Raw genomic sequence first — 25,366 nt, forward strand, 5'->3', positions numbered from 1 at the left:
GTTAAAGAAACAGAAATTTAATAGGAGGAATGTCTAGCTAAGGTAGTTGTGCCCACAACAAGAAAAGCATAATTATCTGTCAGCTACTTTAAATTAACCCAAAGAACAGTGAAAACATTACTTGCTGACCAAAGTGTCCAATTCAAATCAAGCAAGAGAAAAGAAAGACATAGCTGTTCTACCAATTCACCAGCAGGTGGTGCGTTCCCACACATAGGTCTTATACTGCTTTTATCCCTGCCACTCCAGGAGGCAAGATTCTCACTGCAGTTACTACAAACATGCTCTCTCTTAAGGTCATGAAATGCAAAGCTGAAGGTCATTACATCAAGGTAATATCAAGGTAATAATTTAACAGTTGTGTGTCATTTAGCAACAGGAATGCTAACTGGCACCCATCGCTATGTGAGGCTTGACATTATGTGAAGCCTCTAAAGGTGAGGGGAGTCATGCTCCCTTCACCTCCAGAGGCTTTTCTGAGCCTCACAGAAGCAACATGCATTTGCAGGCTACCTCTACGAGGTCCTGAATGCTCATTTTGGGAGAAAAGATGTGACTTCCAGTTTCCCAGAAAATAAGAAGTCACATACTTTTGGTCAAAACCGTTAGACTGAGCCTCATAGAAGTAGTGCTCAGATGCAAGGACAGTGCGGCTCCCCTTGGGTTCGGAGGCTAGGAGTGAACAGGGACCAGCGGTGGCCGCCACTGGTTGGAATGTCACTATGCTAGGCTCACCTGTATTAGTCAAAGCTGTTATTTACAGAACATGACAAATTAATAAATCCTCTCAGTGGTCAAGTCTAGCCTTAACATCTGCATTTTGGAAAAGTCTTTGTAAGCAACTGTGGGAACTTTTGGGAGTGGTCAACTTTTCAGGGCAAAAATGTAAAAACAAGGTGTGTCATATAATTTAACTTGTTCTTGGAATTTTTGCACCCTCAGACAGCTTAATGCTTCCAAGAAAGACATCATGTGAAACCTCCTTGTAATCTCTTAATTTGTCTATTAAGGTACCCAACCTGTGACAACACTACCTCCTAAAAATTTTGGGTTGGGGTTGGAAGGGGGGTTGGAAGTAGCTGTGCGTTTGTGCACCTATTAGACATCCCACTATGAACAAAGACGTCTTTAAAATACATGTCTGTTTCAGCCTAACCATGGCACAGTTAGGCATGTAATAATCACAGTAGCTCAGCATCGAACTGTCATGGCATTGCGAGGCAGCACAAATACATCCAGCATGCAAAGAAAACTTCAGTAACAGATTTGTTGTTCTACAGAGCTGTGTTTTTCTTTGACTATGGCAAGCAATTCGAACAGTAAAAAGAACTGTTTTAGATCCAGCTCACAAGCTCCATCTGTAAGTAATTTGAAGAGAGGGAGCTGGGATATGCTGGCATGGTTAATAAGCCTCTGAATCACCCCTAATAGAGAGAGGATCCTTTTTAAAAAAAATTTTTAAACCTGTTTTTTCCACCCACACAGCTAGCAATGAGAATCATTAGCACCTCTGTTAGCCTCAGGCCTGGCTTGGCTCATTTACATTTGAATCACCTGTGATCAGATTAGGGCAGAGCTTTTCAATCATTTTACTACAAAACCCACTTCATCATCCCTAGTGGCCTTGTGGCTTCTGGGAAGCGCCAGCACACAACCCACCCAAAAAAAATCTCACCAGTCTTGTCCCAGTGGTGAGTCAGGACCCACTGTTTCAGAAAAGCTGGATAAAAGGACACAAGTTTCTTCAACCTCTGCTGATCAGCTTCCATATCAGCTAGAGTAAATTAATTAGCTCTGCGAATGTTAGGTTGAAAAATCTAATACAAAGAGCAGAAGCTCAAAAGAGAATAGGTGAGCTTCGCTGACAATGGGAATAGCTGGAGGTGCATTTTTTACACCATTTGAGCTGACAACTGGAATGGCCTTGACACCAATACCTTCAACAGGCAGAGGAGTTAAGGTTTCACTGAAAGATTTCAACTGCACTGACTCAAAGGGAAGCTCCTGGCCTAAAAAATACCAAAGCTCCAACTATTATTTTGGGGGGGGGGGATTATGAATGGGCCAAATTACTGTGTTTTTGGCACCTAAAACCCTAACTTCTGCCCCCTTTTTATATGATGCAATGCCGGTACACTCACAAATATTCTAATTTTGAAAAGGCCCATTTTTGAATTGTTAATAGTAGAAGTTTCATATCAATTACTAAGGACCATTTCTTGCCCCCTTTTAATTATCTGTACCTACCTACTTCTACAATAGAAAAAGATAGTTATTAAGGTGTGGAAGGATCCTACTGCAGCAGATTTGAAAGAAATGCAAACACTGGTCTATCTACTTAAATCAAACTGAAAGGAAATGCTGCTAAATCTCTAATAGAGATTCATTTTTTAACCTTCAATTTTGTTAAGTTTTATCCAAAATGAAATAACTGACTCCAGATAAACAGTAACACTTTACTTGATCTCAGAAACAAAGTGGTTCAAAGGAAAGCTCAAACGTTTGCTTAGGAACTGAATTAACTTCTCATAAAACCCAGCTGACAGTTAAATTATACAGAATGCCAGAAATCTATTATAGCTGTGAAAAAAGTTCTAAAGTTAACATCACTCTTGACAGTATGGTCTTGCTCTATCAGAATAAAATAGAAATGCCAGTGAGCACACTAGGATGTCATAAATGTGAAGATTAAATAGTTTGCTTTCTTGAATGGCTCCACATTTTTTCAAGAAGAAACAGCAAGTATGAGTTCATCCTAAGTCACAGCATCAGAGACGTGACGGGCTATATGCTCATGGATAAGCTCAATACCAGGTAGCATAAGAACTGTTCATTTCAAACAGTCCCTTATTTGTATCAGCGTACCTGTGGATACACATTTGACAAAGACACTTACTTGCTCTATCCACAGAACATACAGAACTGCATTCAGAACTTTAGCACAGCAGCGTCCCAGTGGCAGAAACACCTTCCATGAACAGAAATGTCTTACTTGAAGAACCTCTTGTGCAACTGGAAGTTTCCTTCTTATTACAGATGGCACTTCTGCTGATGGGCACTCCATCGAGAAGTTCTGGATGCTAGCAAGTTTAAATTTGCAGAAGTTGTGCCTTTTCCTTAGGATAATTTGAAAGACCCTGGATCTTAAACAGTTTGTATGCCGAGTCTACTCTTTGCCCTCTTTTCTGAAAGTTCACCGATCTAAATGTATCTCAAGTATTTCATTCACTATAAAAAATGTGTCTAGTACTAGTGGGGTATTTAGCAGTAGCAGGTATAACTTTTCATCTTGCATAGTACAGACACCACAAAACAGCCATAAGACAAACACAAACAAACCCCTCCTCGCTGGCCATCAACATGTATGGCGCGAATGTGATCTGCCAGATCTGGGCTGGAGTTGAAGCAAGTGTGGCACTGGTCCCAACAGCAATTGTAAGCAATACTTTTAGTTGATGAAGCAGCAATTCCTTGTCCATTCATCATAACTGGAGTTGAACGGCCGCTGGAAATGGTGCTGTCGACATCCATTATGGTGCTGCTTATGCTACAAAGAGGTGGGGAGAAAGAACAAGTTAACCAACACCCTTTGGTATTTTCAAGAGCGGTAGCATTTCAAGTAAGCGTATCCACTTAAATGGCGGCAATTCTAAATCCCATGACTCAACTGTAAATGAATGAAGGTTATCAATAAGAATAAACAGATAAGAAAACATTGACAAATTTTAGAGTTTGAGTTTCCAACCAATGTTCTCTAAAAACCTTGTACAGTGGCATGGCAGAATCCCTGAAATATAATAACTGGAATTCTGAGCTCTGCAAAGCTTGGTTTCAAGCTGCACAGCCACGCAGCTTAGATGGAACACTGGTTCCAACTCAATACAGGCTAGGACTGGCAGTTCAAAAATTTTACTTCTGAATTTACAATAAGCACGTCATATCTCAATCCAGGCTGCAAGACACTCTGTATCAAATTCCAGATAAAATGACAGTCAATTATACTAAAAGCTGGGCCAATTTCATCCATTCTTTAATAATACAGGTCTACAAAATTGAGAGTCAGAAATGTTTTTCCCAAACTTTATGGTGGTTTGAGATTATTATTATTTTTACCTTGCCTTTCTCCCCAGAGGGACTCAAGGCAGCTTACAACAAAGGTTAAAACAAATTAAAAAACATAATTTAAAAACAGATAAAAGCATATTAATAACACATTATATATGATATGATTGATATGAATCAAACACATCATTGATATGAATTTGGGGTGCCGATTCCAAAAATGGCATCCGTTTTTTGCCCTGTCTAATTTTGAAGATATAGTATAGCCTCATTAGTGAATGGTTTGAGCAGCCGCCTCATGAGGAAGCCATGGTGTAGGCTTCCTCAGGAGGAAGCTGCTTGAACCATTCATTAAAGAGGCTATGCCGTGTCTCCAAAACTAGATGTGATAGGGCAAAACGGATGCCATTTTTTGAACCAGAACCCCCAAAATACCCAGGAATTGCTATAATGTTTAAGGAAGCAAAATGTGTGTTGGCCTGTGTAATCTGAATAATCTGAATCTGAAATAGTGAATGAACTAAGACCTCAGTCACACAACTAGCTTCGTGTTCCCTTCAAGTTGAAAAGTGAAGCTGGCAAGAAACAAAATCCACTTGATTGATTTCACATGAATTTCTCTTGGTAATTCATGTTTTCTCAAATAAAGTGCTCACTCTTCTCACTGAATCCAATTCTTTAGGTATCTCCTTTGGTGTATCAATCCATTCTGATATTAATATTAATAATAATAATACAGGTATTTATATACCGCCTTTCTAGGTCCTCAGATTCCTCCTCAGACTTTATTCAAGGCGGTTTACATAGGCAGGCTAATTTAAATCCCCGTAGGGATTTTTACAATTGAAAGAAGGCTCTATCTTTCAAGAGCTTCAACAATTCAGATGTTTCGTTCTGATCTGGCCTCCATCCTGGCCTCCATCCTCCCACGCTCAGAGCAGATGGAATAACTCGCTCAGCTTGTCAGCTGCTTCAAGGTCGCATGGTGCCGGTGGCCTCAAACAGGCGACCTTCGGATGTTATCTTCAGGCAAACGGAGGCTCAACCCTCTAGACCAGACCTCCTGCCCATTATTATTATATAAATATATATTATAATATATATTATATAAATATTATTATTATTAGATTATTAATCTAATAATCCGTCGTGATGTATCTTTCTCTTCTGGTATATTTTTGGATCCTCACCACTCGAGCTGCACTATCCATCTGAATTTCCATTAACGTTGTCTCTGCGTCATGCTGATTTTCTTCTATCTCCGATATTTCAACTTGGTCTTTTCTTATCTTTTGTTCCAATCTCTCAATCTCTTTTTCCCAATTTCTCAATCCCAGTTTTCTTCTGGTGTAATTTTCACATCCATCAGGTGTCCACTAAGTTCATCTAATTGTTTAGTTAAAACATCCACGCTGGCTTGAATCTGTGCAGATTGATTTATTTGCTGCTGTACCATTGCCAACAGTTTTTCCATGTTTTCTTGTATAGTCTGTTTCCAGTCTTTCCCTTTCACTTCCTCTTGTACTAATTTTCCAAATCCTGTCTCCGATGCTGGCAAACTTTGGATTTTCTTACCCGCCATCTTCATTCTTCCTTCCTGTGGAACTCAAATATTTTTTGCTTGCAATACTCTTTAAGACCACTAAATGTCCTCAGCGTATTATCTTCCTTGCTCCACTTATAAATACAAATCCAATTCTTGCAATGTCTTTAAATCCACTAGACTGTTCTTGTTTTGTTTCTGTTCTCTTATCTCTTATTTATACTTGTAGCCTTGGCAACCGACATTCCTCAGTCCGCAAGAATGCCAAAACATCCAGCCGTTTTCAGGCAATCCCGAACAAAAGTATCAAATCAAGGTAACAGACGCTCCAATACACAAACTTTATCCAAGGACAATTAATTTGTAATCCACCAAAATTCAAAGTTATAAAGTTGTAATTATATTTTCAGATAACCCTAACAAGTTTGGCAAATCTCTTCTATGATTTCTCCTCACACTGATAAACAGCTGAGGGGGGGAACCTCCCCCCCCTTCTCATGGCAAAAAAAATCAAATTAGGCAGTCAATTACTCAATCCACGCCAGGCGGAATAACACAAACGGAATAACACTTACTTAAGTCTTTCAAAATCTTTCCCTGCTGGGGCCTTCAGCTTGATTCAACATGAATTCTTCACCATTACTGCCAAGAAGGCGGAATCTGCTGGGAAAGCCCCCTGGCCGGGCTTTGTCTCCTCAGGAATCATGCCATCACATGGAGGAGTTTGTCTCTCCTGACAAACAATCCCTGGGTCTCCTCAGATCCGCAGTTTTTGGGGAAAAACAGAGTTCAGAGTTCTCGAGCTTCAAGAGCTCAAGAAAGGCATGTCTCCACACTGCTGGCTGGCCCCTCCCTCCTCACCTGGCTCTTCTGTGCAAACTCTTGAATTAAAGCAAAAAATGTGAAGTATGCTGGGATGGCACCCAGAACGTTCTACATTTCCTCCTTTGTTTAAAGAGTCAATGTAGAGAAAAGAGCAGTCTTGCTTCTTCGCCCACTGGGTTCCCTCACTGAGTTCAATTAAAGTGCTTGGTGGAGGAAAGTGAGGGAGGCAGACTGCAGCATCAGAATGCAGTGATGTCACTCTTTTCTTTGCACATACTCTTTACCCAAAGCAGAGCATGCTGAGGGCATTTCCTGCTTTGATTAAAGAGCCATGAGGAGGTAAGGAAGCCGGCTCTGTCCATGGTGGCAGTGGGGGAAGGGAGGTGGCAGGCATCTGTTCATCACCCCTCCACTTAGGCCCCAATCTGCTGTCCCATAAGAAGGGCAAACAGTGCACTACAGTACACTCTGTACAGTGTAGTACAATCTAACCCAGTGGTTTCCAAACTTTTTTGACTGGTAGCTCCCTTGACCTACTGGGCCATTGGCTGAAACTACTCATTAGAGCTACAATGAATGTATTTCTTTAATTTTGACTTATGTTTTGTCTTTGCTTTTCTGACTTTAATTTACACTTTGGAGATTTGTAGTGGGAAGAGTCATTTGTAGAAAAACATTTTAATATCACTTCTGTAAAAATAAAAATACATGATCATACAGATCATGACCATTTCTAAACAGAGATTGGGTGGTACATCTTTTCTCTAAGCATTTCCAAACAACCATAAAATATTAATCTACTCTATGAATTTTTTAAGAATTTCAGATATTTTTGAAAAAGATTTTTGGGTATATGAACGTTCCACCCCCCAAATCCACTAGCCCTCCTGAATGTTGGCATCCAGACCAAATCTTATTACTGAAGCATTCAGTTTTGGACAGAAGAACAATTATGTGTTCCTTTTTCGAAGCATAACAATTCTTTCCCATAGTGACAAAGCTAGTCAATTATTACTGTCTCTGAAAACTTAGTACTGTATTAGCCTGTGCTGCACTTTAAAGTAGCTACTGAAGTTAACCAAGTAAGCACTGAAGTGGAAACGGAGGATGGATCCATACCACCACCTCAAGAAGATGCTGTTCACTAAATATTGCCCCCACAAGAGATTCTTCCAAATACATTTTACCAATGGCCTCACCTACAACCAACAATAAAGGGCCCAATCCTCTCTAACTTTCCAGTGCTGATGCAGCCATGCCAATGGGGCAAATGCTGCATCCTGTTGTGTGTGGTGGTGGGGGCAGCCACAGAGGCCTCCTCAAAGAGAATGTTTGTTCCCTTACCTCGGGGCTGTAACTGCACTGAAAAGTTGGATAAGACTGAACCCTCAAGGTATCTTTTTAACAAAATACTAAAAGGGGCCAGCAGGCTACTTATATCTTCCCTGATGTAAAATTTCTAAATTTGAAGGAGTGGAAATTAATTTTTCACTATTCATTTTTCACTATTAAAATATAAGAACCCCATCTAGCAGCCATTTGTGCAAGCATTAACTGTGTATCAGTAAGCTGCTTTAAAAAAAGTTTTAAATTCTTGTCTCTGCCCCATCTTCTTTCCCTATCCCCTTCTTTTTCCTGACATGCCCATTTATACTGTCAGCCCGAGTTTTACAATTAATTTTAGGTTTGATACTATACAGTACCTGGTTTTCATTACTGTACTTAAGAAATATTAATAACTATTACTATTGCACTTTACTTCCTTAAAGACAATAAACCATACAGTGCTTCAGTTCTCCTAGGGAACCGATTTCATCATTATTGCCAGTAATCCCTTTGGGAATGTTTAATGAATAGATCTGCTACTTCAAAATCCATCTGTACTTCAGTCATAAAAAGTACACAGGCAAGACATCCAAAATACATCCACTTTCCAAAAAAACTGTTGCTACCCAGACTGATCAGACAACTGTTAAAGAACCAAAAGTAAAATACAGATAGAAAGTCTAAGAAATTTAAATGTTCTTTTGTGCTCACTCTGCCATAAACCCTTTCCTCCTAAAGAGCCTGACCAGGGCTCCCTTGCCTCCGGCACAATTCAGGCCTAACAGATGGGCCATTACACCAGCGGCCTTGCAGGTCAAACATATGAGCTGGATCTGATCAATACAAGTATATTTTGGAAACAGAATTGCACACAATTATCTGCAACTATGGGCTAATTTGGCTGGAAACCAGCACAGATCACTGCCAGTTTTCAAAAGCCAATCAGACCTGCATTTCCAAGTCAAAATTGGGTTTTTTTAGAATTAGGATTCACAAAAGACCTCTGACTTGCACATGAATGAAGGTCCTAACGAAAACTCACCCCTCAACCAAGTTTAGTGCACATCCCTCATCCAAGTTTAGTTGGGTCAAGGGACAGCATGCAAACCTACTTCATTTCTAAACCTGTATAGAGGCAGATGCAGGTGTCTCTCCATTTTTTTGTTTTTGCATTAACTTCTGCCTTGATCAAGTAAACCAATTCTACAGTATGACTCTGTTCATTCCAATGAATGACTGTCTCCTGTGCCTAGGACAATATCCATTTTGCTTAATCTTTGACTGGGAAAGATTCAAACAGATGTAAAAACTGATAATGCGACATAATTTTAAGCCAGAAGACAATCCTTATTCCATAATGTGATTTCCCCAGATTTTTCTTTTTGGGGTGGGAGGGAAAATGGCACCAGTTTTTAGCTTTGGGGGTGATTATCAGTCGATGAAGTTATTCCAGTGATTAACATTCAGTAAGACATTTGAACAAAGTATAAGTTGCTGAAAGAAATATGAGTCTGCTGAACTCATTACACCATTTGCACTCTGGCTACCCTGCAGTCCAAGTACTGCAAAGTTCAGAGATTCCCACACAAGTTTAAGAATCCTAACAAAATATGAACAGAACCAATAAGAAGTTTTTTTAGCAAAGCCGCCTGTTCGTTTTAATTTTATTACTGCAACCAAAAACATGAGAAATGCTTTGAAAAAGTGAAAGCTGAAATATGGATGCTAAATAAGCATCCCCTGAGGGCAAGGGGTGGGAAAAGAGAACATACCTAATCTTGCCAAAGTTAAAAATAGGGAAAAATTTTCTCAAAAGATGTCGATATGGCCAACAATAATGCAAAATGGGTGGAGAGCCCCTCACACACAGTTTCATTCTGCCTTGCAAATTAAGTTCTGGTTTTAAGATTCTCTCTCAAAATGTTTTAAATCCTTACTGGGAAGGGGCAGGAAGAATAATGTTCAAATAAGGAGGGCTCTACTGTAAGGAGGGCTCTACTGTAACTACCTTCAGGACTCTATGCTCAAGCTATTTTACCTAAACATTTTATTTTATTTTCAGTAATATTCCCCAAATATCAACTATGCAATTTAACAAGACAGTGTAAAGCCAAGGGAATGAGAACATCTCCTTAAGGTATGATTTACTTTAGTAGCAACTCCTTGCCCCAAAAAGAGAGGAGTGCAATATAGAGCACTTACAGTGTAATCATGTTTATCCAAAAGTCCCACTGAATTTAATGAGCCATATCCTTTAGAAAGTATACATAGGACTTAAGGCATAACAAGGCAACAAAGTTCAAAAGAGAAGTAATTCTCATTTATGAATATAAAGAATATATATATTCTTTTAAGAATATAAAGCTAATTCACCATTGTCTGACTTTCAAGTCAAATCCACAACATAACAAAAGCCCCAAATAAATAACACCAGTGTAATGAAATGTAACTGGTGTTTCTTGATTATATATATACATACATACAATCAGATAATGGGGTGGTAGCAAAACAAAAATGAATGTGTTTACAGGTGATGAACGTTATCTCCTCTTCAAACAATTGGATATCTTCGAATTAATCAGAATGCAGAGCTAGAGGTTCTGTTCACAGTAGTAGAGATGCCCTCTCCCCCATCTCTGCACAACTATCAGCATGTGCAGAACTCCACAAATTTTGGCTTGGTTTAGTTAGCCAGTCATCATTTGTGTTCACCATGAGCAATTCCTCTCCCTTCATTCTTACTTTGCTTCAAGAACAGAGAGAGACTCTGATCGCATTTTCCCTTCTCCAAAGTGACAGAAATATTTTGCTGCTCCTCTTTCAAAACCCTTGCATGTGTCAGAGGACTAGAAAGAAGGCATGATCTTGATATACTTCATGACAGGCTTTTTCAAAACCACAATCAGTCTCTTGCTGCTTCTGCAAACCCCACTGCAAAAAGAAAGACTGAACTCATGGAGTCTGCAAGTTCTTTACACATGCCAAAGGCCTAAGAAGAGTTTGAGGTTTACGCTTCCTATCCAGAGTAGCTGAAAATCTATCCCTCTTCACATTATCTGGAATTCCTCAAGAACTCAGGGAAAGTTGTTTTTCTGGGGCTGCAGAGGCAGTTGCCAGAAGAGGTGATGACAATCAGCAACCAGATTCCTCAACATTTGTTGCCTATGCCTCCCTATGCCTAAATTTTCTACTTTCAAGAGAGAGCATCAGGAAAACAAAGGTGCAAATGATAAATGGTGCAAAATATGATAAAATGGGTGCAAAATATAGGACATAATATCACAATAGATCAATGGGAACAGATTTGGAAATGTAATAAAATTTACTAGAATAACAAATTTTAAAGAAAATGTATATAAAATGTTTTATAGATAGTACATGACACCTAAAAAACTGGTAAAAATGAAACAGAATGTATCCAAAAATTGTTGGAAGTACAAATGTGAAGGAACGTTTTACCATATGTGGTGGACATGTAAAAAAAATGTAAGCATATTGGAGAATGGTAAGGAATCTAATAAGAGATTGTTGGATTTACTATACTGTTGAAACCTGAATTATTTTTGCTCAATATCACTTTAGATATTATAGATAAAGAAAATGATGCATATTTAGTTATATTAACTGCTGCTAGGATTTTATACGCTAGTTACTGGAAGGACATTAAAATCCCAAAGAAAGATGAATTAAGAGAGAAAATAATGAACGTGGCAGAAATGGGACAGACTTTCAGAGCTCTTGGATCAACAGCAAAAACCAATACAGACTGAGCAATGGAAATTATTTTATGCTTTTTTGAAAATGAAATTGTAGAAATATGAGATGCACGTATTATATATATGATATATTATATATGATATGATAGATAAATGATATTAAGAGGTTAACATAGAAGAGGAATTTGATTAGGAGATATGTAATGATTTATTAGCTACAGTGATCTATGATTTCCTGCACCCTCCAATGGTGTGTTTGTGTATTGTGTTATGTGTGTTTGTTTATATTTGTTTTTGGAAATATAATAAAAAAATTTAAAAAAAGGAAAACAATGGTGAGAGCCACCAAAATTAGTTTTATAATACATTTATACAGTAGTTTATATGCAAATGTAGACTAAAGAAAAGTCCTTTTTCACATCCAAAGCTAATTCATGAAATTTTTGAGATAAATTTAATGCAAATATGTATTAACTAGTACAGTGATGGTGAACCTGTAACACACGTCAAAGGTGACAGACCACAACGTTTTGGGCAACATGTCAGCGTTCACCCGACAACAGAATTTTTTTTATTCATATTTCATTTTTGTAATTATCTGACGTTTCTTTCTCTAATACAAGCACCACATTTTATAAAGAATTGTTTCTCTTTTCTTGGAAGGAGGGGAACAAAAGACAGGCATTTTCCAAATTTCTGGCACACTGTGACAGAAAGGTTCACTATCAGTTAACCAGCAGAAATATTTCTGAAATGTATAATCTAATGCTGCCATTATCACCATCATCATCTCAAACAAAAAAGTCACAATCTAAAAGACACTGTGCTGGAGTGAAAAGGGACAATTACTAGCTCATCTGTTGATGCATATCAATGCAAGTCATTTCGGGCAATTACCAGCCTGCAAAAGGAAAAAAACTTCTTATCCCATTTACAAGAACTTCCCTACCTTGCTCATCTTAAGCAAGTGATTTTCACTTTGACGTTTTCAAGGTTGACCAAAAAATTTCACAGAACATTCAAAATTTTCCCTTGCTCTTCCCAAGCCCTTCCTCTTGCAATACCCCTGGACAACAAAATACATAAGAAAATGTTTCCTTCTTCCCACTCAGCCTCAAAATTCCCAGTGTTTCCCCAATGTAGGGGAAAATGTTCCTTACAGGCACTATAAAAAATGAACAATGTAATTTTCAGTCATTAGGTAAAAACTTTTCATTGCATTGCAACTAGTACTTTATTCACTATGGAAACTTGCATACAAGTTTCGCCTTCCTACAAAATTGCATAGTATATGGGCACATTTCACAAATGTGTCATGAAAAAGTCCCCAAATGTATTGCAATATGGTTATACCCAGAGTATTGTTATTGCTCACAAATAAAGCATATGCATTGCTCTCAAGCTATCCACATATTTCAAATTGAAGAATCAGAATGTAACAACTTCCTTAAGATTCAAAATCAAGTCATGTGTGCTACTCTGAAGATTATCATTCGCATCCTTCAGTCTCAGAAGACTATGATATCGCGCTCTGAAAAGTGGTTCTGGAACAGTGTCTGGTGTGGCTGAAAAGGCCAATTCGAGAGTGACTGAAGATTATAACCTCTGCTAAGCCAAGAGTTGGTTTTATTAAATACGAAGGCATATTGCCATATTAAATAGCAGTTCTACATAGAATCATGTTTTAAAAGAGCCAGACGTCATATCTGTTTGATGCTTTTAGTCACATGGAAACTTATCCACAAATCATTTCGGATTAACACACATGAAAGTGTTCGTATGTTTCTGAATAATTCTGAACCCATCCATACATGAACTCCATAAAACACGAGCAGCAGTACCTGAATGAGTCTTTGGGCACAAACGTTTTAGCATAAAGGGCTTCCCAGCACTGAGGCAATACTGCAAAACAGATATGGTACTAACTGCCAACTATTATTGTAGAAATGAAAAGGACAGGAACGTATAGAACTGCAACCAGTCAGAGAAATGACAGCAAAGAATCCTTTGCAAACTATTCTGGTAAATCAGATAATTTCAGGCTCAGTTCTGCAATGTTCTTAGATTTTACAGTCTGTCATTAGAAAAAAATACTCAACTCAAACCATAAAGTTTACTTCTTGAAATGGAAATACAACTACTGTATATGGAAGCTCATTTAATGAACCATATTTTTTAATTCAATCAGCCTGAGTGACTTCAGGCAGATTTAGTTCTTGCTGCATTAGTGATGCTTTATGATGCTTTACTATAATTTTTGTTTCCCTAAGAGTAGCCCAGAGTAGGATGGGTTTTTTTTTATATCAGAGCTATGGCAAAGACTGAAAGATTCAAGTTGATGGTATATTATTTTGTTTGAAAGCTAGGAGATAACTACAGAGCCATTTATCAGAATCTTCAGATCCTAGGATGGCATTAAGCTCTCTTGTGTTGTTCAGGTGAGTCAAGCTCCAGAAGAGAAAAATCAGACTACCAATGGAGTCCAAGCAAGCTCAGAAGGTGGCTGACTTCAACATGTACACTAACTATAAGACTACGCAATTCACCAGGAAACTCTCTATTACCATTTACCAGTTTGGAAGCAACAACTACTGTGGTAATAACCAAAAGTAGGGTTTCAAGAATTATGCACAACTAAAAAAATCCTTAGATCACAAAATCTGTATCAGGTCAGACAGCTCAAAGAAGCTCTGTGCAGGTGCACTGTGAAGATAGCTTTGCTTTCATCAAGCAACTTCTGACAATAAAACAACAGCACCTGGAGATAGCACACTTACATGGAAACTGTTGAAACAAGTCTTATGCTGCAATCCTATACACACCTGGAAGTAAGGGCCCAATCCTATGCAGTGTTCCAGCACTGGTGCAGCCGGAAGGCAGGCCACAGGTAAGGGAACAAATGTTCCAACACCTTGAGGATGCCTCTGTGACTGCCTCCCCACTACAAGGTGCAGTGCATGCCCCATTGGCACAGCTGTACTGGCCCTGGAAAATTAGATAGGATTGGGCCCTCAGTCCCATGAATTCAGTGAAATTTACTTCTGAGTATACATTCATAGGATTGAGCTATTAGTGTACTGCTACTCTTAAGCTATAAAGCTAAACATCACCCAGTTAGCTGTCAATTTCATCAAAAATGCCCATTTTATATAGTCACATAAATGTAACGTAGATGATCCGAGAGAGAGAGAGAGAGAGATGAAAGGTGACATAAGGGAATTTTCTGTTTCAGGACTGAGTTGCCAGTGGTTTTATCCAAACACATGCAGCAGAAGACATGCTTCCAAAGCCATCATACATTACACATTTTCAAAATTAAACTCCTCAGAACAAAAAAGCAATGTGTGAAGCAGCTTTCAAAACATAATTCATGGGAAAAGTATATTTCTGGCAAAACTCTTAAAGACAGATTTAAAGGGGTGAAGTCCTACATTAAGTCCTGGAGTACCGCCTGAGGTCTACAGGGGCCTGGAAGAGGCCTAACAAACTGAAATTTAATCTAGACAAAATAGAGGGCCTCTTGCTTCAGAGAACTACAATGCAGGCATTGGACTATTAATCTCTTCTGATGGGGTGCACTCCCTTTCTACAGGGGTGGGTTTGAAGTCTGAAATCCTCCTGAATTTCTTGCTGCTCCAGGATATTTAGGTGGTGGAGCTGGCCAGGGGCTTTTATACATAGGTGCACAGCAATCACCTATGCACTAAGGAACATACATTTCTGCTCAACCCACAGGTGTACACATTTGATCCCTGTTGCATATATGCAACTTTGGGCAGAAATGGCTTGAGCTGGTGTACCAAATACAGCCTTATCTGAGTCAGTCAGATTTGACTACAGTGGTCCACTGCACTGATAACATCAAGATTCAATTACTGCAACTACTCTATGCTCTCTACTTAAAGACCATACATAAATTGCAATGGGGCAGAATGTGGCATCTTGGATGGTCACTGGAGCTGGTCTCAATCAGACTGCTGCTCCTTTGGCTGCTGGTTCACTTCCAGGCTCAATTCAAAGTAGTAGGTTCTCATCTTTAAAAACTTTTATGGCTTGAAACCAGGGTACCTAAGGGGCCATCTTCTCATATGGCCTACCCTCAAGGTCATCTGAGGTAGGTCCTCCTTCATGTGACACTTCCAACTGAAACTAGGTTGGCAGCAACACAACAGCCACTTTTCTGTGGCTGGATCACAGGTGTGTAACTTCTGCCCTTTACTACTGAGAACCTTATAAACCCCACTGGGCTTACGGTAGGGTTTAAACGCTCTGTTTGTCTCAGTTTTTTTAATTTACTTTTACCATTTCTATTTATTATTGAATAATGCTTCTATCTGCATGCTGTTCTGTCACCATACGGCGTTTTTGTTGTTTTCTATTTTTCCTCTGTTTACATTATAAAGACTTGTAAGCCATCTCAGGCACCTTGATCATGAGAGACAGAGTTGATCTGCGTAATTAATATACCTATGGCTACTTGTTCTGCACTAAGTAAAACTGTGTGTCTTATGACAGCACTCCTTTACTCAACATTTCCATAGTGATTTTCTACATGCCTCTACAACCACAACTTACCAACATCAAGAATGATTTCTATAGCAAGTGTCATACTTCAGAGCTACATTTTTATCCTATAGACTACCAAGACTACTGTTATATGCTTGCAGAAGACAAATGCCACAGATATATTTAATGTATAAATCTAAAGTGCTCCAGCATTCAGTTATACTTTAGGTATTTCAGCACTGATTCAATTTTGCACCTTACAATCTTTCTTGAAATGTAGGTGCCACTGATTACTATTTAATTACAATAAGCCCTCATTTAACGTTGTTTTGTGATAAAGTTGATGAGAAAAAAAATGATTCCTGGCCAGGGCCATGGTCTGCAAACCTGGAGTTTGTAGGTTCTCCCCATGTATGCATGGTTTTTCCCTGGGTACTCTGGTTTTTCTCCCACATCCCAAAGTTATGCACATTAAGTTAATTAGCGTGTCTAAACTGGGTAAATACTGTAACTGTCTTACTTGTTTTCATTAATCATTCTTAAATGTATGCACTGTACAGCTTACATCTATTTCAATGTTAAATAATTGAAGTGCTTCAAATCTTTATTTAAAAGTTTTGCAATTTTGTGGCCAGAAATATACCATAGGAGATATATATATATATATATATATATATCAATTAGTCTACAGTAAAATTGGTTTCATTACACATCATTTTGCTTAAAGTTGCAGTTTCCAGAGCCTGTCCATGATGCTAAGTGACAACTCACTGTACCAAGTTTTGTATAATTCAATACAAAACAGGCAAGAGTTAAAATATAATTACTGAGATTACAGTTATGAAGCTTATTTTTGTCAATATACAGCTCTACGCAAATGAAAATGCTATTAGAAGTTAAGCAATCACCTATACACTAAGGAACACACAGAAATATTTTTTAAACCTACTGTTGCATGGGGAACAGAACTAAAACACAGGTCATCCAGAAGCATATTATGTACGCCAATATAAACAGTTCTTATACACATACCCTTTTGTTCAAAAGTACACTGGGTTTTCAGAAGCTACATAAACCCACTTGTGTTAGTAAATTCAACAAGACATGCTTGTTAGTTACACAGATGATACACACAATTAGGTGTTTGCTGCCCCCTCACTGGGAAGAGAAGGGACAGAGTAATGGGGCCCCAAAATTAAGCTGTCTTTTGAGAAGAGGGGGTTAAAAATGCAAAACTTCAAATCTTCAGCAATCATGTCTGATAAAACAGAGTTTGGAAATGGTAACAGCAAACTGAATGGCTAAAAAGGAAAAGAGAAATGAAGGACATGCAGTTTAAATCTAGTCCAGCTCTTGAATCTGCTACTATCCGTAGGGAGAAAGGAGGAGGCAGGGGCCTCTAACAACAGGCCAGAGTTATCACAACCACCAGGGAGAGCAAAGTAAGTTACTCTTAATGATGATACTTAGTTTTATGGCAATGTCCAGGGGCCCAGCTTTACTGCCCTCTTCCCATGAAACACACATGTTTGTGGGCCTGCTTGAAATAGTTGGATCTCCATTTGTGCAGCACTTTGTAAAGAGGCAAAGTGCTTCACATGGTTCATCTTGATGCAACATTCACAATAACCCTGTAAGGTAAGCATTATTATCCCTGAAGCTGGAGACCTGAGGCTGTCTTAAGATCACCCAGATCAGAGCTCCCTAAACATTCAGCAAAGTGACACATCTAAAAAAATGTTTCACTTTACCAGATGCTCAAGCCTCTCAGGCTTTAACACTGATTGGGCAGCAGTGCTTCCCCCAAGCAGCAGGTTTTTAACCCTTGATATACCAGAGATGTGCAGTAGGTGAGGAGGCAGACCCTCCCCACTGGAGTCTTTTGAAAAGTGCAGCTACCATGGGAGGCACGCAAGCACTCCATTGGGGAGGCTCTGCCTCCCCACCCACCCCTGTGATGTACACAGCCTTATCTACCTTATCAGTTTCCGGACCCACCAAAAACAGGGTGGTGACCCACTGGTGGTGGGCCACAGATGCACAGTTTGGGAATCATTGAGTTAGACCTTAAGCAGGATCACAGCAGAGATAATATTTCAACCTGGGAAGTCCAGACTGCTACTTTTAGCCGCTTAGGCTGCAATGCTATCCACACTTCCCTGGAGGAGTAAGCCCTACTCTACTTCTGAGTAGACAAGCATTGCGTTGGGCTCTCAAGCCTCCACCCTGACCTAGCAGAACTCTCTTACAATCCAATACTGGAGGCTTAGAAACCCCAGGCAGCTGCTGAACTCCTGCCCAAATGAAACAAGCAGCCCAATCCTAGGCATGTCTACTCAAAAGTAAGTCCCATTAGAGTCAATGGGGCTTACTCCCAAGAAAGTATGGATCGGATTGCAGCGTCAAAGTCCAAGCCTATGCATGTCTACTCAGAAGTAAGTTCCACTGGGGTCAATGGGCCTTACTCCCAGGAAAGTGTGGATGGGATTGGACTGCGAGGGAGGCAGAGGGGCTCAGGCCATGGCAGGGGAACTCCGGTCCCTCTGCGCCTCTTCTCACCTGGCACGTCCCAGGGCAGGAAAGGGCCTCTCGCTTGGAAAGGGCAGAACCCCCTCCACGGCTGCCAGTGACTCTCCCCGGGGCCGACGCGTGGAGGGCGCCTGCCCAAGTGCGCCCGCCGCCCACGAGTACGGGGGGGAGGGAGAGCGGGCGGCCGCACCGACCTGTCCTCGGAGTCCATGCGGCTGAGGGGCTCCCCGTCGGAAGAGATCTCGAGGCTGCCCCTGCGGCCGCCCGACGAGGTGCTGCAGGTGCTGCCTCCTCTGCCGCCGCCGCCACCGGGGCCTCCGCTCCCGCCGCCTCCTCCTCCACCGCCGCTCCCGGTGCTGTAGCCCTCGTCGCCTCCTCCGCTGCTGCTACCGGAGCACACGCTGCTGCTACTGCTGCCGCTGCCGCCGCTGCCCGGGCCGCTGCCGCCCTCCGCTCCCGCGGCGCCGCCCGCTCCGCCCGCCCCGCCGCCGCCGCCCGGGCCGGCCCCGCCGCCGCCAGGGCCGCCTTTGGCGCCGGTGTCGCTGCCGCCGGGGCTGAGCGAGCGCGTTTCGTCGCTGCAGCAGCCGCTGGAGGAACCAGCCTCGGCCTCCTCCTCCAACTCGTCGTCCTCGTCGTCCTCTTCCTCCTCCTCGTCGTCCTCATCCTCGTCGTCACCGTCGCCGTCGCCCTCCTCCTCGTCGCCGGCCTGGCTGGCGCTCTCCGGGCTGGGCTCCGACATGCTCTCCGTCCCTTCCCCGCTCAGCGGCGCCAAGGCCTCCAACCCGGCGGCCGGCGGCGGCGCTTCGCCCTCGGCCGCGCCGCGCGGGGGCGAGGCGGAGAAGCAGGGAGGCGGCGGTGGGGGCTCCGCCATCTCGCTCAGCTCGGCCGCCATGGCGCCTCCGAGTCGCTCCAGCTCGGGCGGATCACGCAGCGGCGCCACCGCCTCGCCTCGCCTCCCTCACTGGCTGGATCCAGCCAGGCGCGAGGGAGGGGGAGGAGCCTCCGCTGCGGTTGCGGGGCAGCACTGCCGCGCGCGCGCACACGCGCGCTCTATGGAAGCCGCCTGGGGACAAAAGTGAGGCGGGGCCGCACGTACGTGCGCGGGGGGGGGCACTGAGCGAGCGGCAGTTGGTTGGCGGTTGGGCTCAGAAAGTCATGAGGAGGGGGGCGGGGAATGAGTGGCGGTTGACCTGAGAAGGCCGTGAGGAGGGTGGCGGAGGTGCTTCAAGCACCCCTCTTGTAACCACCCTTTGAGGCTGAAGTCCTGTGCACACTTTCCTGGGAGTAAGCCCCATTGACTATAATGGGACTTAGTTCTGAGTAGACATGCACAGGGTTGGGCTGTGAGGCTGTCATGCTATGCACACTTTCCTGGGAGTAAGCCCCATTGACTCTAATGGGACTTACTTCTGAGTAGACATGCATAGGCTTCAGGGATGTGTGGGGAGTGGGGAGTCAGGTGAGGCAGAGCCTTCACACTGGAGTCCTTCAAAAAGCAGCACTGCCACCATGTGAGGCGCCCAAGTGCTCTGCGCATGTGTTGAGAGTGCTTGGGCACCTCACATGGCGGCAGTGCTGCTTTTGAAGGACTCCAGTGTGAAGGCTCTGCCTCACCTAACTCCCCCCTCATCACAGGTCCCTGATAGGATTGGGCTGCAAATCAGTGAGAGTTGCTATCAGTCAGAGTTTGTGCTGGACTGCGCGTCCCTCCTGCCACCAGTTGTTCCTTTCTGTGGAACCTCCATGTGCAAAAGCAGCACACCTTGGAATGAACTCTGGTTACTGGGGGACAGCACGAGAGCAGTGGGCGGGGGACTGCTCCCACCGACCTTTCTACCCTGCCTGTGGGAGGCACCTGCTAAACCATCCTGTTTCTTCTCCTGTGGAGGCTCACCAAGGGGTGCCTCCAAAGAAGAAGGAACAGGGGACACAAAGCCGCCAGTGCATCCTTCTCCTGGGAGAACCTGGAAGTTACCTCACGATGACATCATGTGACATCATGAATTTACTGCCCCAGGCACCAGGGCTTCTAGTTTTGCCAGTGGTTCTTACACTTTTAGCACTGGGACCCACTTTTTAGAATGAGAATCTGTCAGGAACCACCGGAAGTGATGTCATGTCCAGAAATGACATCATCAAGCAAGAAAATTTTTCACGATCCTAGGCTGTATTCCTACCCACACTTATCCAGGACTAAGTTCCATTTACTAACATTGTTAAAAGCATATACAAAGGTCAACAGGCATGTGGATGCGGGAGAATCCGTGGACATTATATATCTGGACTTTCAGAAGGCGTTCGACACGGTCCCTCACCAAAGCTACTGAAAAAACTCCACAGTCAGGGAATTAGAGGGCAGGTCCTCTCCTGGATTGAGACCTGGTTGAAGACCAGGAAAAAGAGAGTGGGTGTCAATGGGCAATTTTCACAATGGAGAGAGGTGAAAAGCGGTGTGCCCCAAGGATCTGTCCTGGGACCAGTGCTTTTCAACCTCTTCATAAATGACCTGGAGGCAGGGGTGAGCAGTGAGGTGGCTAAGTTTGCAGATGACACCAAACTTTTCCGAGTGGTGAAGACTAGAAGTGATTGTGAGGAGATCCAGAAGGATCTCTCCAGACTGGCAGAACGGGCAGCAAAATGGCAGATGCGTTTCAGTGTCAGTAAGTGTAAAGTCATGCACATTGGGGCAAAAAATCAAAACTTCACATATAGGCTAATGGGTTCTGAGCTGTCTGTGACAGATGGGGTGGTGGTGGACAAGTCGATGAAAGTGTCGACCCAATGTGCGGGTGGCAGTAAAGAAGGTCAATTCTATGCTTGGGACATTAGAAAAGGTATTGAGAACAAAACTGCTAATATTATAATGCCGTTGTACAAATCTATGGTAAGGCCACACCTGGAATATTGCGTCCAGTTCTGGTCGCCACATCTCAAAAAGGTCATAGTGGAAATGGAAAAGGTGCAAAGGAGAGCGACTAAGATGATTACTGGGCTGGGACACCTTCCTTATGAGGAAAGGCTACGGCATTTGGGTCTCTTCAGCCTAGAAAAGTGGTGCCTGAGAGGGGACATGATTGAGACATACAAAATTATGCAGGGGATGGACAGAGTGGATAGAGATGCTCTTTACACTCTCACATAACACCAGAACCAGGAGACATCCACTCAAATTGAGTGTTCGGAGGGTTAGGACAGACAAAAGAAAATATTTCAGACTGCGTGTGGTCAGTCTGTGGAACTCCTTGCTGCAGGATGTGGTGACGGCGTCTGGCCTGGATGCCTTTAAAAGGGGACTGGACAAGTTTCTGGAGGAAAAATCCATAATTGGGTACAAGCCATGAAGTGTATGTGCAACCTCCTGATTTTAGAAATGGGCTATGTCAGAATGCCAGTTGCAAGGGAGGGCACCAGGATGTAGGTCTCTTGTTATCTGGTGTGCTCCCTGGGGCATTTGGTGGGGCCGCTGTGAGATACAGGAAGCTGGACTAGATGGGCCTATGGCCTGATCCAGTGGGGCTGTTCTTATATTCTTATGTTCGGGAGCATTTCTAAAACAATGCGCAGCCTGGTTCATATCTGGCTTGTCCAAGTGCCTGAGCTGAAGTTAGAAGCAGGGGCTTCTCAATCATGGCTCCATATCTGTTGTGACATCACAACCTTCTTAACAAACAGCATCATGTGCCATTCACTGTTTTGAGATGTGATAATGGCTGCTGATTTAAATGGTTTTAACAGAAGACTAGAAACATTCACGTTTTATAAGTGGCTGTTTAGTTGTGGTGGTGATATGTCAACGTAGCAGTGGGAGAAAGCTGTTGTCTGCAGTCCTTGCTTGTGGGCTTCCCAGAGGCAGCTGGTTGATCACTGTGGGAAAAAGGATACAGTCTAGATGGGCCTCTGGTTCTGATCCAGTAAGGATTTTCTTCTGTTAAAGAACAGTCATATGTCATATGTTTCCTTTGAAAAATGAATCTTTTCAAATATTCAGTGAGTTGCAATGGGGATTTCATTGGTTCTTACCTCTTATCTCTGAGCTGGGGAAGCTACATCTTTTATTTAAGGAAAATTTCTGCATTGCTACATTTGCTGCATTACATTTGTGTCATTTTTTAGATTGTGAGCCCTTTTGGGACAGGGAGCCATTAGTTATTTGATTTTTTCTGTAATCCGCTTTGTGAACTTTTTGTTGAAAAGCAGTATATTAAATACTACTACTACTACTACTACTACTACTACTACTACTACTACTACTACTAATAATAATAATAATAATAATAATAATAATAATAATAATAATAATAATTAAAGAAAACCAACATTTCTGTTTTAAGGCTTCAGATAAATTTCATTTGTTTTTAATTGCATAGTACATACAATTCTGTATGGTTCATCCTAACACATTTACAGGTTGAGACTAACTATTTGCATGGGTTCCTTTCCAAGCACTCACATGGATGGCAAAACATGCGCTATAGCAAATCAATTTAAAAAACAAAGTTTCTTTGCTCCAGTGATTGAAAAACAGCCTTGCTGACCTTTTGACTCTAAGATAAGAGTCATTAAGAAGACAATCCATCAATCAGTTGTCCTCCAAGTGCTTACAAAGGCACTTCACTCAGCCCTCCCTTCACCAATGCAAAATGATCACCTTTCTTTCACGTGCTCAGGGGGAAGGGAGAGGATGATGGAGAGAGAAGGATTGATGGATTGTCAGCCAGCTGCCCTCTCTCTCTCTCTCTCTCTCTCTCTCTCTCTCTCTCTCTCTCATTAAGGAGACTATTGTTAAAGGACTGTTCAGTTTTTTTAACTGATTTTAAAGGGATGTGTTTTTCCCCTTCTCCAGGGATCAGCACATTCCTTCTCATTTGCAGGGGCCATTAGTGTTGAGTCAAATCCATGTATACAAAACCCGTGTATAAATAGGCTGGACCTGTACTCAGAAATAAGTCCCACTAGTGGTGCAATCCTGTACTTCAGAAATACGCGTCTGAGGTATAGGATATAGTACATGCCCTTGGATACCAGCACAATGGCAACCTTGCCATCATAGTCTACACATGCCCGTGCAACACTACACTGATGGACCTCCAACTTCAGAGCAACTATCACCGGCGTTGGTGCAGATTTGGTGCAGCAGCTACCCCCAGATTTGGTGCAGACATGGGTGAGATGAGAAGGACTCTCTGTGCACCATATCAAACTCCAGATGATGGACTTGCCCCAAATGCTGGCAAAATGCTATGGGTTAAAACCCCATTGGAAACAACAGGAAAGGGGGGGAGGAAACACCAGGAAAACTCAGTGCCCACTGCCCTCCACTTTTTGCCTGCTTTCCTACTGTGGAACATGGGAGAAAGACTACATTTTGCAGCCAGTCACAGCACACCATCCCAATCCTAAAGCCCTTGCCAGAGAGGCCACTATTCAGGTGATGGTGTGACCAGCATGGAGCAATATTTCTCTGGCCTCATGCTGTGCACATTTACAGCACACACACATATACCTGGGAACTATGGAGAAAGGTCACTTGATATGCTAAAGCAGCACTGTGCATAAACAGCTTCACGACATGTATGGCAAGATAATTTGTAAACAGTTACCATCTCAGAATTCTTTTTGCAGGTACTGTGTCCCAGGAGACTGTACAATGAAAACTTTGCTGTGATTATACTTGTCGCCTCTTGTTAGAAGACAGGTATCCCTCCTCCCCATTCTGGCTGAGAACAAGAGGTTTGGAATTGGATGAACCATACCCTCAGACAACAGCCCACCCCACTGCTCTTGGCCAGCAGTTCACCTGAGGCAGGGCTCTGCACCTGTTCCGTCCTGTCTGCCCATGGTAAGGGCAGAAAAGACCCTCATCCTGCCTGGAAAGGAGCAAAGTGCCCAGCCAAGGCAACTGACCACCCAACTGACTGCCAGTGGTCAGGGGAATGATATGGGTTGAACAGAGGTGGGGAGTGCCACAGGAATCTCAAGAGAACTGGGTTGTTGTGGGAAGGATATGCCATGTGGCAGATGGGGCAGAGGCCATCCTTGTGAAATTCGGTGTTGTTATTTTAATAGGCAAGTTGTCCCAAGTTCCACTGAGTGGAAAGGCAGAATAGACATCAGTCAGGTAAATAGAAACCAACATACCAGAAAGCCTGGAGCTTGGTTTTGTGAGCACCCAAAGAGCAATCTCAAAGGGCCCACCTAATTCAAACGAAGCCACCAGATACAGCCCATAATGAAGTCATGGCTGGTATCATGATTGTTAGCACAGTACCATGGTGATGGTCTTTGGTAGTGGAGAAATGGTGGTGGAGGCCAAGCCTTGAGCCAATTGCTCAAGGAACAGATGATACTGCCTTGCTCTGAACTGGACCATCTCCACACCTTGGCTGGCAGAGGCTCTCCAGGGCTTCAGGCAGAGCTCCTTCCCAGCCCTCCCTGCAGGTGGCAGAGACTTGGACCTGGGGCTGTACGCCAGCGAAGCTGGCACTCCCACTGTACTGGGGCATCCTCCCTTCTGCTGTCAACCCTGCAGCTGCATTTCTAGAATTTGGTCCTTTTTGCTCCCTGTGGGGAAAAAAAGAATAAAACCTGAAACTTCCAGTGCCAACAGCTGTGGGACAGAACTGGGCCAAGGCAGTCTGGTTTTTAAAAGTCTGGAAGCAACATACTCTGGTGTAGCAGTTAGAGAGTGTCTGACTAGGACCTATTGCAGATCCAGGTTCAAATCTCCTTTCAAGGGTTTGGTTCTGGGTCTCCTCAGACCTGTGTCAGCTCTATACTAGCACACATAGGGATGGGGATGCTTGAAAATGAGGGGATAGGATCTGGCGCATGCCATTGCTGCTGTATCCAGTCCCTCATA

General features: G+C 42.6%; 1 protein-coding gene across 2 annotated transcripts in view; it reads right to left on the minus strand.

The window, feature by feature from the left end:
- Window positions 1-19,467, minus strand: part of AEBP2 (AE binding protein 2) — a 50,404-nt gene extending 30,937 nt beyond the window's left edge. For both annotated transcript variants that reach the window (XM_066633813.1, XM_066633812.1), the window contains exons 1-2: window positions 18,702-19,467; window positions 3,340-3,547 (exon numbers count right to left, since the gene is read on the minus strand). In XM_066633813.1, the coding sequence (XP_066489910.1) occupies window positions 3,340-3,547; window positions 18,702-19,399 (906 nt within the window). In that variant the 5' untranslated portion in view covers window positions 19,400-19,467. The remainder of the gene's footprint in view (window positions 1-3,339; window positions 3,548-18,701) is intronic.
- Window positions 19,468-25,366: the final 5,899 nt, after the last annotated feature.

This window comes from Tiliqua scincoides, chromosome 7, assembly GCF_035046505.1.
Source record: "Tiliqua scincoides isolate rTilSci1 chromosome 7, rTilSci1.hap2, whole genome shotgun sequence".
NCBI lineage: Eukaryota > Metazoa > Chordata > Lepidosauria > Squamata > Scincidae > Tiliqua > Tiliqua scincoides.